The sequence below is a fragment of the Anabrus simplex genome, chromosome 2 (genome assembly GCF_040414725.1).
Source record: "Anabrus simplex isolate iqAnaSimp1 chromosome 2, ASM4041472v1, whole genome shotgun sequence".
Lineage (NCBI taxonomy): Eukaryota > Metazoa > Arthropoda > Insecta > Orthoptera > Tettigoniidae > Anabrus > Anabrus simplex.
The window spans coordinates 168,209,505-168,228,269 of NC_090266.1; the positions used below are offsets into that span (position 1 = coordinate 168,209,505).

General features: G+C 40.4%; 1 protein-coding gene across 1 annotated transcript in view; it reads right to left on the minus strand.

The window, feature by feature from the left end:
* Positions 1-18,765, minus strand: part of LOC136863963 (ubiquitin carboxyl-terminal hydrolase MINDY-3 homolog) — a 323,174-nt gene that overhangs the window by 176,684 nt on the left and 127,725 nt on the right. Inside the window, exon 5 of the mRNA XM_067140422.2 lies at positions 9,548-9,701. Coding sequence (XP_066996523.2) covers positions 9,548-9,701 — 154 coding nt within the window. The remainder of the gene's footprint in view (positions 1-9,547; positions 9,702-18,765) is intronic.

The window sequence follows — 18,765 nt, forward strand, 5'->3', positions numbered from 1 at the left end:
CTAATCTACCAGAAGACATCTTCGTTCAACTTGTCACACCGTGATTAAAGGGGCCAGTGGCTACTTGGCGGAATAAACTGAAGGGCTTAAACTTAAACTGGACTGATTTCAAGACGGAATTCCTTGCTAGATTTAATTCCGAAGGGGTGAAGAGCTCTGTGAAAAGGAAGCTACTGACTGATGCACAACCCACCGGCATGAGAGCTAACACGCTGGTCCTCCAGAAGTACCAGCTCTTCAAGCAGCTGCATCCTAAAGGAAGCGAAAACGAGATCTTACCAGACATACGTAGAGGTACTTCACGATAAGATTAGACCCCCAGTGAAGGTATCGCAACCAAGATCCTCTGATGATCTGTGTAGAATCATTGCCCAGCTGGAAGAAAAACACAATAGTAAAGTCATGGAAGAGACCAGCTCGACTAGGAAATGCTACCAGTGTGGAAGAGCGGGACACCTGAAGAACAAATGCGCAACTTTGGCGTCGGAAAAATAGGTCCAGCCCATTCTGGATTGGGGGGGGACGGGAACAGGAATGCACCTCAAGACCCGACGTACAAGCAGAACTGGACAAGTACGAAAGGGATTGGTCAGACTGTCAGTAGAACAGACCAACCTCGCCCAGCTATCATCTTGAGGATAGACAACGAGAATTTTTCAGCCACACTCGACAGCCAAGCAAGTCACTAATTTGTAAATGGGACTGTTGCCAGATTACTACTGCCTGTAAAGTCTCACCTTCTCGGAAGAGTAGTGGGAGCAGCAGATGGGGTAACCTATTCCATCCAAGGACAGACAAACCTAACCGCTAAATGCATGGACTTGCGTACTGTAATTAATGTTGCACTGATTCAGAACCTAATACCTGACATCATATTAGGTCTTGACTTTTTGGTAGAATACTAGGTGATCCCAGACACTATGCAGCTCATGAAGTCTTTTTGTGAAAAGACAGATTTTGTGAAAGGACAGACGTCTAAGGGTCGCCTGGCACGATGGAAATCTCCGGACTCGCAAGGATGTGGAAGATTACGTAGACCTGGGAGATATCCAGTTAACGCATCTTCAACCAAGTGAAGAAGAGGAACTGTGTCACGCCTTAAAGGACTTTCCAGAAGCCATCACCTATAAAATAGGCCGGACTACCACTGTAACGCACACCACTGAATGCAGCACTTCCTCACCCATCAAACAACGCCCATATCCAATCAACCCGGATAAGCGCAACTTCGTCACTCAGAAGATTCAAGAGATGGAAGGGCAACGTCTCATCGAACCCTCTACGTCCTCTTGGGCTTCGCCTATCGTCCTACCGAAAAAGAAGAATGGGGAGTATCAACTTCCGCAAGTTGAACGAGAAGACCGTTAGTGACTCCTACCCCATGCTTGACCTGAAAGACTAACGGAAACAAGTAAGTGGGTCCAGGATTTTAAGCACGCTGGATCTCAACTCCAGATACTGGCAAGTGGAGGTCGAGGAAAGTTCTAGACCACTGACCGCCTTCACGACACCAAGAGGATTGTACCAGTTTAGAGCAATGTCTTTTGGACTGAAGAATGCTCCTGCAACATTCATGCAAGTGATGCATAAAGTATTGTCAGGATATGTTGGAGATTTCACCCAACTGTATCTCGACAACAACTTAATCCACAGCAAGAATTTTCAAGAACACCGTGAACACCTGAAGAAAGTGCTCGAATGACTGAAAATTCATTGACTGACCTGCCAACTGGAGAAGTGTCACTTTGCCCAGTCCCGCGTAGAATATCTTGGCCATGTCCTAACATCTAAAGGCTTAACATCTAAAGGCTTAGAAAGGCAACTGGACAAGAATCTAGCTATCGAGGAAGCTGAACTCCCGTGAACCAAGTGACAAGTACGTCAGTTCCTTGGCTTGTGTGGATGGTATAACAGCTTCGTGCCACACTTTGAAGAGAATGCAATACCACTCGCCGATCTACTCCATAACAACCGCCCGTTCCGACGGACCAGCAAGGAAAAGGCAGCATTCCAAGGCATTAAGGATGTAATATACGACACTCCCTGTCTAGCCCATTACGACCCTCAACGGAAGATGTGCCTGCAGACAAATGCCAGCGACTCCGGCTTAAGAGCAGTATTATTCCAGGAGAGTAGTCACGGCAGAACGGACATCATCAAGTATACCAGCAGAAAGCATACTGTATATATACTGTACTTGGTAGATATATTTACGTTGTTGTCGTTGTTGTTGTTTTTGTTATTGTACTATAATCTTGGATAATATATATCTATCTCCTCACTCGTAATGAAATTCCTTCTCGCCATTTAGAGGCAATTATCACTGGACGCCTGTTAAATTTTAAATACTATTTTCAGAAATTCAGTGAACAGGGAAAGTCACACAACTATACAACACTGTGCAAAATCACTGCTGCATTATGTAATTATATTACTTTTTGCTTAATGAATAATAGGCATTTTATTTTATTTTTTAATGAAAATACTATCATTCCCATCCAAGGAATTGTAAATCATAGCTTGTACACTTAAACCTTGTAACAAAAAAAATTATAACATGTCAGTTCTCTTAGAATGAATAAATATAATAAGTTAACCCTTTACTGCATACTGTTGCCCTCAGGCAACATACAACTTTTCACCTGTATAAATGGATACAGATTGTGGACAGAGGTAGTTTTCCGGCACACTTTTAACTGTACAGTCATTTAAAGACATATACCAGTGATGCCTTGTTTTGTTTTGTTTTTTTTACATAACATAAGACAAAACAGCCCTACAACCAAAGGTACTCCTTCCACCCCGTCAGCATCCACGCATACCAACCACCGTTTACTTTACGTGGGCCCTCCCCATCACATTACCACAGATTACGGCCAAGTTCCTCCCATTTTTCAATCTTTCTTTCCAGCAATCGATTTCGAATTTCCCGGGCTAGGTCCAGGTATTCCGTCCGGTCAGTTGGGTCCCTAAATCTTCTTTGCCATCTTTTCCTGTAAGCATTTTAATATGGATCAAATCCTTGAGGAGATCCGATGTAGTGGCTTCTTGGGTGCCTTGGCGGTACTGAACCCGTGGCCGGACTACATTCGTAGTCATTACCCAGCCAGGACCTGTTTCCAGCGCGCTCCGCTTACTTGGACAACGGTCCAGAACATTATTATTGTTGTTATTATTATTATTATTATTATTATTATTATTATTAATATTATTATTATTATTATTATTATTATTATTATTATCGTTAGGGTGGGTGGTGATAGTTTAATTTATGTTATTACTATTATTATTATTATTATTATTATTATTATTATTATTATTATTATTATCATCATCATCAATAATATTCTGGACCCCGCAGCAAGATGCAGGACCGCCACTTGGCGGTAAATTACATTTGCCATCATTGTCATTACTGACAATGAGACCAGCACCATTGTCGCGCGTAGGCAAGTGCGCGGGATGTCTGGCGATACGAATAATATACTTCCGTGCATTATTGACATAGAGGTGAAGAATTGCATGGTCAATTTCATTCCTATTGTTTATTTCAAATGTGTTTAAATTTTTATTTATATGCCAGGAGATTCTACTGTAATCTAACTTAAGTTCTCCAAAGGAAAAGATGGCTCTTGAAAACGAACCTAGGAAAGATTAAAATTGATCGGTTAATGATCAGAATCAAGTACATTGTGAACAGTAAAATCAATTGGTCTCAACTCCTTTTTCACCCCACCACCGTGTTTGTTCATGTTTAAAGGAGATTCTAAATACCAATGTTCACGTCTGTTACTTCAGTTTTGAGATATAAGTCTCCCCATAAAAAGAATTCATTTCTTTCCACGACCTTTCACCCCCCCCCCCCGTTAAGTGAATTTCTCGAAGAAGAAAAAAATACTTGTTTCTTTATTTTTAAAGGAATTTCCAAATACTAATTTTCAGGTCTGTAATATCTTCAGTTTCTGAGATAAAAGTATCCTCATTAAAGGCATTCAACCCCATTTTCACCTCTCCTAGTGGGGTCTTCCGATAACAAAACAATACGCGTTTCTTTATTTTTAAAGAAGCTTCTAAATACCAATATCTACATCTGTAAACTTTCAAAGTTTTGAGATATAGATACACTCATTTTAAACATTTCTAAATATTCACCCAATTTTTCACTTCTGTTTAACCCCCATTAATTGGATTTTCCAAAAACAAAAAAAATACGCGTTTCTTTATTTTTAAAGGAGATTCCAAATGCCAATTTTCACGTCTGTAATATCTTCAGTTTCTGAGATGTAAGTATCCTCATTAAAGGCATTCAACCCATTTTTCACCCTAGTGGGATTTTCCGAAAGCAAAAAAATACATGTTTCTTTAATTTTAAAGGAGATTCTAAATACCAATTTTTACATCTGTAAACTTTTGAAGTTTTGAGATATAGATACACTCAATTTAAAAATTCACCCCCCTTTTCACCCCCTTAGCGAAGGAATATCCAAAAATCCTCCGTTAGCGAGCACCTACATTGTAATATAAATGTATCCTCAAAATTTCATTTCTGTATGTCCCGTAGTTTTGGCTTGGCGAGGATGAATCAATCAGTCAGTCAGTACATGTTCTTTTATGTATATATTGATGATGTATCCCAATCAGCACTCGCTCAGTAGTGGAGGGGAGCTTCATAATCAAAATCGAACATCAGTGCTCCCTCACTTTCCTGCAAAGTGTGCTTGTTCTCTCACTTCACTGTAACGTAAGCATACTACGTAAACTGCCGCATTTATGTCCCGCCAGCCCGGCCGCACTGGGCTTGCCTCAACAGGCGCCCAGCTGAGCACCTCTGGTGTATACTGACCAAGTGGCTGCTTCCAAAGCACAATCTTGAATTGATGATTGAGGGGTCCAAAATCCAGGTCAACAGTCCCTCATAATGGTACTTATCGCTATGAAAGTAAGAACCATGGTATTTCTCATGTAGCAGTACTAATAATATGTAACTTAGACTTACAGTGTTCCACACATTGTGGTACTACTCACAGGCAATGCAATAAAGCACAGGTATCGCAGACCTATGGTGTTTCTCATGGTGCCACTCATAGGCAATGCAAACCCATGGTGTTCCTCACATAGGAATACAAATCACAGGGACTCGTACTATCCTATGGTGTTCCTCACGTAGTGGGTAACAATCACAGGCAACGAAGACCCACGGTGTCGCTCATATAGTGGTACTAATCACAGGCAACGCCCAGACCTGTGGTGTTTCTCATAACGGTACTAATCACAGCCAACATAAGCCCGTTGTGTTCTGCATATAATGATACTAATCACGGGTACTGTAAAATCGATACCGATTCACCCTCTGTTGCTACTAATCACAAACCTATTATGTACGTAACATAGTGGTACTACTTGCAAGTAAAGGCGACCCATGGTGTTCCTAACATGATGGTAATAATTACAAGTGGTATCATGGTTCTAATTCAATCATCCCTTGATTGCCCCCTTTAGTCTCCTCTTTTGACAGGCAGGGGATACCGTGGATATATTCTCCGTCTGCGCCCCCCACCCAGAGGGGGCGAGTTAGATCTTGTCACAAACAGTTCAGTGTGAATGATATTCTATTTCTGTTTCTGTTCTGTGGCCATTAGCAAGTGTCTAACGGTATTTTAAATACTAATTATGTACAATTTTTGCATTTCAACATATATTTCGAGCATGATGAATACACCTGGAGAGAGTGGGAGGCCCAGGACTCGTCCACCTCGTGAAAAAAGAAATTCCACAAGCTGTGGTGTGACAATTCATTGCCAAGGAAGAGAAATGATTTCTGCCACAAGAGAATTCTTAAAAGAGGAGGCTATGAGTTTTTCGGAAAGGAATGTTCCTTTAATTCCATTCTAGAGAGTCCACAGGAACACATTAATAAAGCTCTTAAAGTTAGCAAAAGTATTCCGACAAGAGTTACGATGGGGAAATACAAACTCAGAATAGGGTTCGACTAAACTGTCCATGCCTGGAAAGAAACGGCCTAGACTTTACAGAATTATAAAGCTACATTCGTTTAAAAAGAATGAGAATGCTATTTGCCATCACATATATTCATACTACTCCAGGAAGAAACATCCAACAATTAACAAGCTGCTATTTACATTTCTGAACGACTTATTTAAAGGCAGTTACTCTTCCTTATTGAAAGTGGTTCCTTGGTTTTGAATATAAAACTACTAACAGTAGGAAGCTGCTGTTAGGGAGAGGTGACGTAGTAACTCCAAGGAGTACGTTCCTGCAGAAGTTTCAAAAGCGGGACCTAATGTCTATTGTGTGGCTAGGCGAGACATGGGTCAATGGTGGCCATGCCGGAAATAAGGGATGGACCGATGACTCTCTCAAGGGAACGATCACAGGACCAAGTGTGTTAGGACGACTGATTGATTGCCACGCAGGGTCAGCGGATGGATTTGTGGCTGACTCATTGCTGATCTTCAGGTCCAGGAAGATGGACGATTACCACAAATAGATGGACCACAACAGATTCTGAAAGTGGTCTGAGGAACAGATGCTCACGAACATCAAACAGAACAGCGTGATAGTGATGGACAATGCTCCCCACCGCAGTGTCCAGCTTGATAAGGTCTCAACAAATGCTAGTCAGAAGGCTAAATGATAAGACTGGCTAGTTTGTCATGGAGTCAAAGCAAACAAGGAAACGACAAAGGGAATTATTCCAGGCCTTATCAGGAAAAAGATATCTAGAATACCAGTGTTATCACACTGACAAACAATAGTCAAAGAGCAGGCCCATGATGTCATAAGAATGCCCATGTACCACTGTCATTTTAACCATGTCAAGCTTATATGGGCTCAAAGATAAGGGTTATGTTGCGATAAACAAGAAGCAAAAGACTTAACAACTATTGGAATCAATCGATTAACTACCAAAGCCTGAAAATACAAAGTTTCACACATGAAGAATGAAAAGGAGATGACTTTGGACTGTGAGATGGACGAAGTTATAGTACGGTTGGAAGGTTCCTCCAGTTCTAACTCCTCTTCAAGCCCTGATGACAGCAGCAGCAGCAGCAGCAGCAGCAGCAGCAGCAGCAGCAGCAGCAGCATCGAAGATGAGATGGAAGAGATTGAGCCACTACAAAGTGATTAAGAACACTGCCATTTATTAAGCCTACTCGGGACACCACTATTTTTAACACTATGAGCCCGCACGTTTCAAGATGGCGTCCTTACCCTGTGCTGGCGTAATTTAGACTCTCAGAAAAAAAAAAAAAAAATCACAGTTCTGTCAGTTTTCGCATTATAAATTAACAAATTTACATAGTATTGTACAAAGAGTGGGCTATCCCACGAAATCAAATAAAAAATGCTTACCTTCAGCATTGGAAAGAAACTTAGGCTACAATATTGGTCCGTTCTGTTATCCTTGTTCACGCACTTGAATTTCTAATTCACTAGAAAAGTTTGATAGTTTTTAGTCACTGAATAACAGAATTACACATTGTAATTCCCAATACTTAGCTTTGGTATGGTAACACTCAAAACATTCTCCTATGCAAAGACCTACGTCACATTTACGACAATATATGGTTGTCGTTTTCTTCACAGCACGACCGGTGTTATGTTTGGACATGTCTTAGCAAACCTTGCACGTACGTTGCGCGTGCCTTTCCTTCTTCGCGCCTACTGCAGGTATTCTGTCTGGAAAGTGATCTCTACCTACTAGCCTTCCCGCAGTTGATGCTCGTGATTCTCCAGTAATTTTGGCCCCAACACTACTCACCAAATCATCCGCTAAACATTCACAAAATTTCAAAAGGGGAAGTTTTTGTGAAGAAGCCTTACGGTACAGTATATAGGCATTCACTATGGCAAGATCAAACAGATGGAAGAATAATTTTTTTCCACCACTTGATCGATTTCCTTGTGAATGCATAATATGCCAACAATTGGTCAGACTTATCAACACCAATACTGAATTTGTTATAGTCTACTACTGCTGATGGTTTGGATTTCTCGTGGCTCCCTCTTGCTGCAGGTACTTCAATCATGTCATCATATGCATGCTCAGCATATACACGTCTCGAACATCTCGCCACTTTATTGCTAGAAGGTGTTCTTTCTGCAATGACATTTTTTCACCCTTTTTCAGTTTTTTCGCGAACTCTGATTTTGGCATTCCTTTCCGATTTGGCATCACGGTGCCAGCTGCTTTAGTCTGACAGTCCCACAGATGGTCATAATTATACAGTATAATTCAACTACTTGAGAGATGATTGCAGACTGTTGCCTCACGACACTTTCATTCTAAATCTGTGAAGTCATATAATCTATCATTAGAACACACGCACATAAATTTGAGCTTATCTAACCGGAGCTCGCGAGGAGTACGTATGTCAGCAATTACGTAAGATCTAACTGAGCGCACGTGGCTAAGAAACATCGTCCCTAAGTTGCACCACCAATCACAATTTATCGACACCACCACCAAACGATAGTAAAGGAAATCGACAACACATCAAAGCAAAAACTAAATCGATAATGTGAATAGCTTTCGAGTGGCTGAATTTCAAAGATCGTGGTAGTAGTTTTACTAACAGCGGCACTCAGGCGCACGCCACGTGGTAGTAATATTACTACCAGCGGGTGCATAGTGTTCAAGCGCCCCCCACAGCCACACACCCTCCTCCCCTTGAACTCACTTTTTTCTTATTTATTTTACGTCCTATATTTGTGTTAATAAGGTGTATAGAGACAAAGTATAGGACAAAGGGCATCTTGAAGGATTTGACAGGCTTTAGGTACCACCCCTGTTAAAGAATACTAATGTTACTGATTTTACATCCTGTTTTTCGGAGACAACAAGGTACCAAAATTTAGTCCCGTAGGCATTCTTCTTTGTGCCAGTAAATCTACTGACACAAGGCTGACATATTTGAGCACCTTCAAATACCACCGGACTGAGTCAGGATCAAACCTGCTAAATTGGGCTCAGCAGGCCAGCGCTCTACTGTCTGAGCTTACTGTTAAAGAAAACCGAACAAGAGACCAAGTCAGTCAATGTCTGGCCCGGTAGTCTACAACAGAACACAGCAGTCTGAATGAACGAACAAGTGAGCCAGAAGCAAGGGGTAGGAGAAAAGGATGCAGGAATGTGGCAACAAAGTGAAATGGCACGTGTAATGCACCTCCCTCCAGCCGTAACTGACAGAATGCTTCTTTCAATATTATGGGTATAGTAGATTAGTAGGTTACTCTACTCATTCAATTTGCCTGGTATTAAACAGTATATAGTAGCTCATTAAATTGGTATGCTGACCTGCATTAATTTAAAGACACATTCATCTCTAATTCATGAGGAAGAAAACTAGGAAATAAGTCTCTGATACATCACCCTCCAAACGAATCTTTGGAGGCTCTTCCACCATATAATGTATGCATTGTGACGAAGCATAAAACATTAGTCATATATAAAGATCAGAAGTATTTCATAACTCAGTTCATTACAAACCGTGAAATAGTAGGAATAAAGGATGAGTTTACTTACTCAGACCGCCCACATCTTGCTCATGATCCCAAACATGGCCAACAGCTCTGCCGGTGATCATAAGATTGATCAGACTTTGGCTACCATATCCATACGTTCCGTCGATGAATGGTTCCGAGGGATCATTCATTTCATTACGGATTGCTTCACTTCCCTACAGAACATAATGCAATTATGTAAGAGAACATCACAAAACTTTGATATAAGTTATACACAAGGTGATGAAAATGAGGAAAGATGCAGAGAACATATGATAAAATACTTACGGCTCGAAAGTCATGTATTGTATTGAACAAACTAAGAGATGAAACTGGTTCGTACCATAACAAAATGTGCTCTTTTCAGTGCAATGACTGAATGGCCAATTTATATAGTGCCACGCTAGCTGTATAAGCTAGATGTCTGTTTCCAGCATTCAGGGTTGCAGTATCAAATCCCACGACAAGTGATTGGCATCTAAGATCACTTTAAATACATAACTGTATCAGCATATTAACTTTCATGTTATAAAACTACTTTCAATGGCAAAATATTGCCAAAGCAACACGTCTTACAACCAATGAGAATTATTATTATCATCATCATCATCATCATCATTATTTGCAGGCCATCATTTACATTTACATAGGATTTCCTTCCTCTGTCCCAAAATAATAGTTGTATTTCCTTATCCAGATTTTTTTTTACAATGCAATGACACACACACGTTTTATGGCAACAATGGGATAGGAAACGGCTAGGAGTGGGAAGGAAGTGGCCGTGGCCTCAATTAAGGTACAGCCCCAGCATTTGTCTGGCGTGAAAATGGGAAACTATGAAAAACCCTCTTCAGGGCTGCTGACAGTGGGGTTTGAACAACCTCCCGAATGCAAGCTCGCAGCTATGTGCCCCTAACCGCATGGCCAACTCACTCAGTACGACAAAGAAAGAATACAAAAGATCATTTCTTACAGCATTGATAATTTTACAGTGAAAACATACCAATCCCTTAGTACTTTAGCACTGACTACAGCAACATGGGTGGAGATAATGTCGGGATCACATCAAAAAACTTATGTTGACATTTCTGTTTCCCCATTTGAGGTAGTTTGTAGCTGTTGATCCCAAACAAGGAGTGATACCAAACGAATGGAGAGTTGCAATAGTAGCACCAGTGTACAAGAGAAACGGTGATAAACACAAAGCACATAATTACATGTCAGTCAGCTTGACATATGTCTAAGCTCTGGGAAAGCATTCTTCCTGATTATATTAGATATGTTTGTAAACTGGAATTTTTGGTTTAGGATAGGTTATTCTACTGAGGCTCATCTTGTAGGATTTCAGCAAGATATTCCAGATATTTTAGACTCAGAGGTCAAATGGACTGTATTGCAATTGTCCTACTCAAGACTACTGATTGGGTAGATCATGAGAGATTAGTGAAGAAAATGATGGCTACTGGGTTAGATAAAAGGGCAGTTGATTGTATGGCTGAATTTCTAGAAAACATTAACTTCGAGAATTAAAGTACGTGAAGTGATATCTGATCCTGTAATGATTAAGGGCGGGATTCCACAGGGCAGTATTATTGGAACTTAATGTTTTCTTATAGAAATAGAAATAGAAATAGAAATATATTTATTTAAAGTTAATTACAAGTAGGACCAGAGGTCCCTTTGGCTGTAACTAACTGCCACTTTAACTTAAATGTATCACCTAACATACAAAATCTAATGAAAGAATACATAAAAAGCGTAAGATACATTTTCCTACTGAGGATATAAGAATAAGATTAAAAACTAAACATCTAGGAGGTTACAATAATACTTTAACATTTCATAAACATACACTATACTAACAAGGAACAGAAGACGAAACAGAAACCTAAGATTTTTAAAGCCGAGGATGAATTAAGAATAAGACTGAGCATCTAAAATGTATCTAGGGCATTATGATATTTCGTACTATTTAATTAATTTGGTGAAAATTCATTTACATGGCTTAATAAGTGGAAAGGTAGCGGTATTTAAGATATTTTTTCTGAGTTCCAACACTACTTTGCTGAATTTCATATAGTTTAAGATCGTTGTATAATTGAGAGGCAGTGACAATGAACGACTTACTGCACTTTACCGTACGATGCTGTGGAACCTGAAGGGTGTTAGCTGTAAACCTATTGTCCCGGTCGTGCACTTGACTCATCTGAACAAAGGACTTGGTCAAATATGAGGGAGCATTAGATTTTAAAATTCTCAGAAGTAAACAAGCAGCTGAGTATGATCGTCTATCCCTGAGTTTCAACCACTCTGCGGCTTTGTAGTAAGATGTTACGTGACAGTCTTTACGAATATTGAAGACGAATCGAACACAGGCATTCTGAATACGTTGGAGTTTGCTATTATATTTCTCAGAGATATCGCTGTAAATTACAGCGCCGTAATCTAAAATAGGAAATACCATAGTTTGGATCAGCATCTTTCTCACCGAGAAAGGAAGATACGGCAAGTTTCGTCGAAACTGATGCAATATGCCAGACACTTTCTTGACCAAGTGCTTGGCATGAAAGGTCCAGGACAGAGTGTTATCCATTAGAATACCTAAATTCTTAACACATTCCTGATACTTGACTACAGAACCGTTTACAATTACTGGAGGAATGTCCCTGTTGAAAAGATTTGATAAGTTTCTTCGATATCCTAGAAAAATAGCTAAAGTTTTGTTTTCATTTAATAGTAAATTATGACTTAGTGTATATTGATGTAGTCTGTCTATATCTAGATTTATTTTACTAATACTTTCGACAACACGATTCACAGGAAAATGGTAATAGATCTGTAAATCATCGGCATACATATGATGTCTCGTGTAGCGTAAAACTCCAGGCAGATCGTTTATATACAGCGAAAACAAAACGGGACCCAACACGGAACCCTGAGGGACGCCAGAATGCACACTAGACCACTTAGAAAAATTTTGTTTGTCAAATACTACACGCTGAGATCTCCCTTTCAAGAACGATTCAAACCAAGAGAGAGCTGATAGAGATATGCCCATTGTGCGTAATTTAGTCAGAAGGAGGTCATGATGAACTCTATCAAATGCCTTACTTAAATCGAATAATACCAGAAGCGTTAGTTCCTTTCTGTCCATTGCAAACTTGATATCATCGGTGACTTTGAGAAGTGCCGTCGTAGTGCTATGGCCTGTTCGAAAACCAGACTGAAATGTGTTAAGTATAGAATGAGTATTTAAATACGAAGTGAGTTGTTGGTAAACAATCCTTTCTAATCCTTTACCTAATATTGACAAAATACTGATTGGCCTGAAATCATCAAATTTTTGAGGAGAAGGAACTTTAGGAACAGGTCTTATATTGGCCATTTTCCATACAGCTGGAAATACTCCTGATTGTAAACAGAAATTATACAGGTGAGCTATAACCGGAGTGATTATATCCAAACAGTTCATTAGGAGGGGATGTGAGATACCATCTGGTCCAACAGCCTTGGTATTCATGCTCTTAAATACCTTGACTATATCCTCTGGGTAAATGTACGAAAAGTGAAAGAGATCATGTTGAGGTTCTTTTGTGTTCATGTAACTATGAATAATTTCGGATATTCTGTGAGAATTGTTCACTGGTGAGATCTTTAAGAAATAATCATTTTGCAATTCTGCAGATATGAATGAGGAAGTATGTTGCGAATTTTTCTTAGCAATACCTAGTGATTTTATAGTTCCCCAGAGGGCAGACGAAGTTGTTCTCTTACTGAACAAAGAATGCATGTGTTTGACTTTAGCATCACGGATCGCGAGTTTGGTTTTATTACGCAAGATGCGAAAGGTTTCAAAGTCTTCAGGTTTCCTGGTTTTGATGTGCTTTCTTTTTGCCTTGTCCCGCGCAGAGATTAATTTCTTTATTGTAGACGTTATCCACGGGTTAGGTGGGTGTTTGGCTCGAATTAGTTTTAATGGGGCATGCTTGTCGTACAACGCGGAAATTAAACTATTAAATTTGATGACTTTATCATCGATATTACGCTGAGAAAATACTTCATACCAGGGAGCGGAAATTACGTCTTTTCGAAAATCTTCAGGATTAAAACTGCGGAAATCCCTAAATGTGATCCATTTTCTTTCATATTTGGGTGCCGATATAGAGAAGACAGCATATAGCATATCATGTCCAGAAAATCCACTCGCTGGGGTCTGCCCAAATTTAAGAAGGGTATCATTACAATTTGAAGCTATGGTATCGAGATTAGAATGACAATATGCAGTATGGTATGTGTCATCAAATGGTATTCTAGTTAAATTGCATGAGTCAAGTGCATCATCGATTACTACAGTTTCCGAGGACCCTGATCCAAAATGCCCATTCATATCACCTGCAAGTATAACATATTTATAATGAAAAACGTAATTATACATCGCCTCTACAAACGAATCCATGAAACCAATTTTGGGAGGACGGTAGATGCATGAAAATAATACTTTACCTATAGCTAATTCAAGTTCTAGGAAAATATACTCTGGCTTACGACAATATTCTGCAGGGGAGGTGTGAACTATTTTACATTTTATATTGCTCCTCACATACACAGCCACCCCTCCTCCTCTCTTGCCCAATCTATCGTTTCTATATAGATTAAAGCCAGGAATGTTAATCTCTGAGTCCGGAATGGACCCCTTGAAAAATGTCTCACTTACAGCAATAACGTTAATATTTGAATCAACAAAGCAGTCAAAAAACTCATCGAAATGTACCTTATCAACTAATGACTGAGCATTTAAGTGAATTATTTTCAAATCAGAGGGATAGGTTTCTGATACATCTTCAATGATTTTGTGAATTTCAGAACACTTAAGTTTAGAAGACATACTTGAATTTGGCTGGTTGCAAAATTCCAGAAAATTAATATTCAGTTATAGGTCCTAATAAAATTACATACAGTTTTAGATTACCTGAAGCAAAGTAGAGAAGAGAATACTGAATAGAACATACTAATTTAATTTCAGCGAGGAGAGATCTTTTTAAGTTCGACAGTATTTCTCACACGGTGTTTAACACCCCCTTGTAGTACGATAATTGTGCCATCAGAAGTCCACACCTGCTTTTCGCCAAAGATGGAAATTGCCTGTTTCAACAGATGATGTCTGGTAGAGGTAAGATCTTCACGAATCGTCACCTTGGATCCACGTAACAGCCTCTTCGCACGGAAAACTGCCGATCTCTTGGTGTAGGAGACAAATTTACATATGATAGCCCTTGACTTCCCAGACCCAGGGGAACCAACCCTATGCGAGCGGTCAATATCTTCAGCGCTTAAGGGGACTTTCAATTTTTGGGCCACATTGAGCACTAAGTGAGTTGTATCCTCACCAGATTCTTCGGGCAACCCAAAAATTCGAATACTGTTTCGCCTTTGGTATTGTTCAATTTCGTCCATTTTATAATTCAATAAAGACTTTAATTCCAGAATTTCATTTTCGCGAGCTTTTAACTCATTTCTTAAATCGCTGATAACTTGAGAATTGAAGTCTATTGTTTCTTTTAGTTCTTCACAAACTTTTTGTGCGAGAACTGTTACCAAGGGTTGAAGGAAGTCGCTATTTTGTAATAAGTTCCCCACTATACCTTGCACCAGGGTCACAATCTTGTCTTCAGTTAAATTAGTGTTACCTGTGATGTAGGAGGGCTCTGTGTTCGGCATGTTGGTGTTGCCGCTAGTTGGTGTTGTGAGGGAGAGCTGCTCACTTACAGCTGACGATCGTGAGGCCCGGGTCGAGCCAGATTGTAGGGATGGCGCTGCTTCCTGCGAGGTGGTGGTGGTCCCGTCAGTCTCCGAGGGAGAGCGCTTGCGTTCAGCCGAAGGTAGAGTAGCAGAAGGGTGGAGGGTTGACCGTGTTTGTGAACGCTGTCTGGTAACAGTTGACAAGCGTGATGTGGGAGTCGTAGCTGCTCCCTGACCCTGGACAGCTGAAGATCGCGCCACATTTCTTCTGTTTTTCTTACTTCCGGCCATACCTAACCTAACTTCGAAACTTATGGATTTAAAAGAAATAAATGCTATATTTCCACAACGAGATACACTGCCCTAACACATTCACAGGTCACTTTCACTTCACTAAATCAATGCTTGCACACAGGACCGTACTAAGAGTACTATACACCTTCAAAACACCTGGAATTATGAGCCGCAAATTACGCCACCATGACACTTGTTCTTTATAGAAGAGGGTGTCCAGGGTGTTGCAGGAGGAATGGTCAATATTCAAGGATTGACAGGAACAATTATTTGAAGCAAAAAAACTTCATTTCGATATATGCCCTATTCTAAATGGTTTCCGAGATAGAACGCAGTTAATGAACATTTGTTTTTGGACTACTGGTGTCCACGTATGTGTCTTTGACATTCTGAAATGGGTACAAGTTTTCCGTGTGTAATGTTCATCATACACGTGTTTGTGGGACACTGATATGTGCAGAAAGTCACCATGTGGTGGTAGAGAGACTATGCTGCACCATTTCAACAACGTGTTGCTGTTCTTGCATAGCTTGTTGAATTACACGTTCAGAAGAAAAATGGAAACTTGGAAGAATGCCTTTTTCACGCAATGTGCTGAAAACTCTGGTAAACACTCTACGCTCAGGAATCTGACATATCGGAAAGCGCCGATAGTATTCCTCGACAGCAGCAGGAGCACTACCATCACAGAAGCCATAAGCATACACCATATCTCCATATTCTTATTCTCCATTAGTATAGATGTGATATTAGACTGCAAGCTTTTGGCACAGTCTGGTGTTACGACTAAGTCACCACCAGCATAGGCTAAAATGCTTACTATATTTCCACATAACTGAATCCCTCCCTGCCACTTTATATCTTTAAGTAGATGAACCAAGCTAGCTGTGGATAACAGAGATGAAAAATTATTGACTTGTCTAACCAGTAATTACCTTGAACCATGCACTTATTCTACAGTACCATCAATTCTCTCTGCAGCCCAACTGTCGCCATAAACACCTTTTATTGCTTTTAGTAATCTACCCTTCAGGAACTGAGAATTTCCTAAGCTGAGAAATGCTCATTTTGGTATTATATTCATTTAAAACCAAAGTTTTCAATGGATTTTATTGAAATATTCTTCATTATTTTTTTAAAGCCTATTCTTTGATTCTCCACAGATCCATTATTCTAAATGAAAATACAAATCATAAACTTACTGAAAATTCAAAAAATCTTTTGGACATTTTAAGTACAATTTCTGAGAACATGTTTCAAAATATGGACTTGAGATTTGTACATGGTTTTCCATCACCGTTAACCCTTAGCCCTCCATTTCTTTCTGATCACACTTGCCTCTCCAGCACCATTACAAAATCTGCTTACAGAGGGATAAGTGAGTACTCAAATATACGGGCAACATATTTATAAACGTCAAATAAAACAAATACAACTTAAGTATAATTCAACACTCAGGTGCAATGTTCGGCACGTTTAACCCTGAAAATATCTCAGTCACATTTTCATCAGTAATTGTGCTTTGTGTGGAACTTCTCAAAACACTCACCAGGATGTACTTCAGGCTTTCTTGTACATGCATTACAAAGAAACACTATCTCACGTCATCGTCTCTTTACTTCTCAGTCACTGAAAACTGCAGTCGTTACTTCTCTGCTGTGGATGACAATAAATGAAGTATGAACTACCATTTAGACTATTTAGGGGTGTAACCTTCTGAATGTTTACACTGCTATACTGGTTAGTTTCGTGCACAATTTCCATCAATAATCCGTCAGCCATGGATAACTGAAAGGAATCAAGGTTAGTCCCATAGTGTGGTTTGTAACTACGAAGGCTTTTTTTTTTTCAACCTCCGATCGCACAGGTAAAGAACCACACAAGCTGTGGGAACTATTCGCGCATGAAAGGTGACTGCGCAAGTCCTTCCCTCTACCCGTGGTCACAGCCAACTTCCTCACACCAGTGTGAGCCGAGGTAGTGGCACGGAAACATGGCCGCTAATATTGACACTCCCGCCAAATGTGAGGTACGTTGTGTGATACCTTTCCTTCAAGCAGAAGGGAATAGTACAGCTGACATTCATCGACGAATGAGTCAAGTATACGGTCCAAACGTTATGAGTGATGGTGTTGTGCATGAATGGTGCAGGAAGTTCAAAGAAGGCCGGACCGATGTTCACGATGAAGGGGGGCAAGGACGCAAGTCTGTCGCTACAGATGACATTGTTCACGAAATTGAGAACCGAAGGTTTACCGTAAGCGAGTTGTGTGAGAAATTTCCTGCAGTTTCAAGGTCATCTGTTTACAAGATCCTAACAGAACACCTGCGCTACAGGAAACTGTGCGCCCGATGGGTTCCGAAGATGTTGTCTGATGACCACAAAAGTCGCCGGATGGCAGCAGCGTTGACGTTTCTTACCCGTTATGAGGCTGAAGGTGATTTGTTGAAGAAAATTGTGACTGGCGATGAGACTTGGGTTTCATATGTCACCACTGAAACAAAACAATAATCACGTCAATGGATGCACACGCACTCACCAAACAAACCGAAGAAGTTTAAGCAAACCTTCAATGACAGGAAGATGATGGCTACAGTCTTTTGAGACCAAAAAGATGTGTTGCTTGTTGAGTTCATGGAACGGGGCTCTACGATCAATGCAGCTCTTTACTGCCAGACTTTACGACGACTGCGGAGTGCCATACAGAACAAACGACGAGGCATGCTGACGTCTGGAATCCTCTTTATTCATGACAGCGCACGCCCTCACAGTACTCGTGTCACCCAAAAACTTCTGCAGGAGGAATTTCAGTGGGACGTTTTTGACCACCCACCGTACAGTCCCGATTTAGTGCCGAGTGACTTCCACCTCTCCCCGGGACTGAAAAAGTGGCTGGGAGGGCAGAGGTTCCAGGAGGATGAAGATCTTCAAACCAACGTTCGGGCCTATCTTAACTCACTGGCGGCAACATACTGAGCAGAGGGGATCGAAAACCTTGTCCACAGGTATGACAAATTCCTCAACCTTTGTGGTGATTATGTTGAAAAGTAACCACATTGTACCTAACATTTGGTAATAAATTCATTTGGATACGTGCATTTGACTTTCATTTATGACCCTCCGGAGGTTGAGAAAAACCGCCGTCATAGAAGTATCTGTGTATGGGATTCATTTGAAGTCGAAGTCCGACACAAGGTAATCCTTCC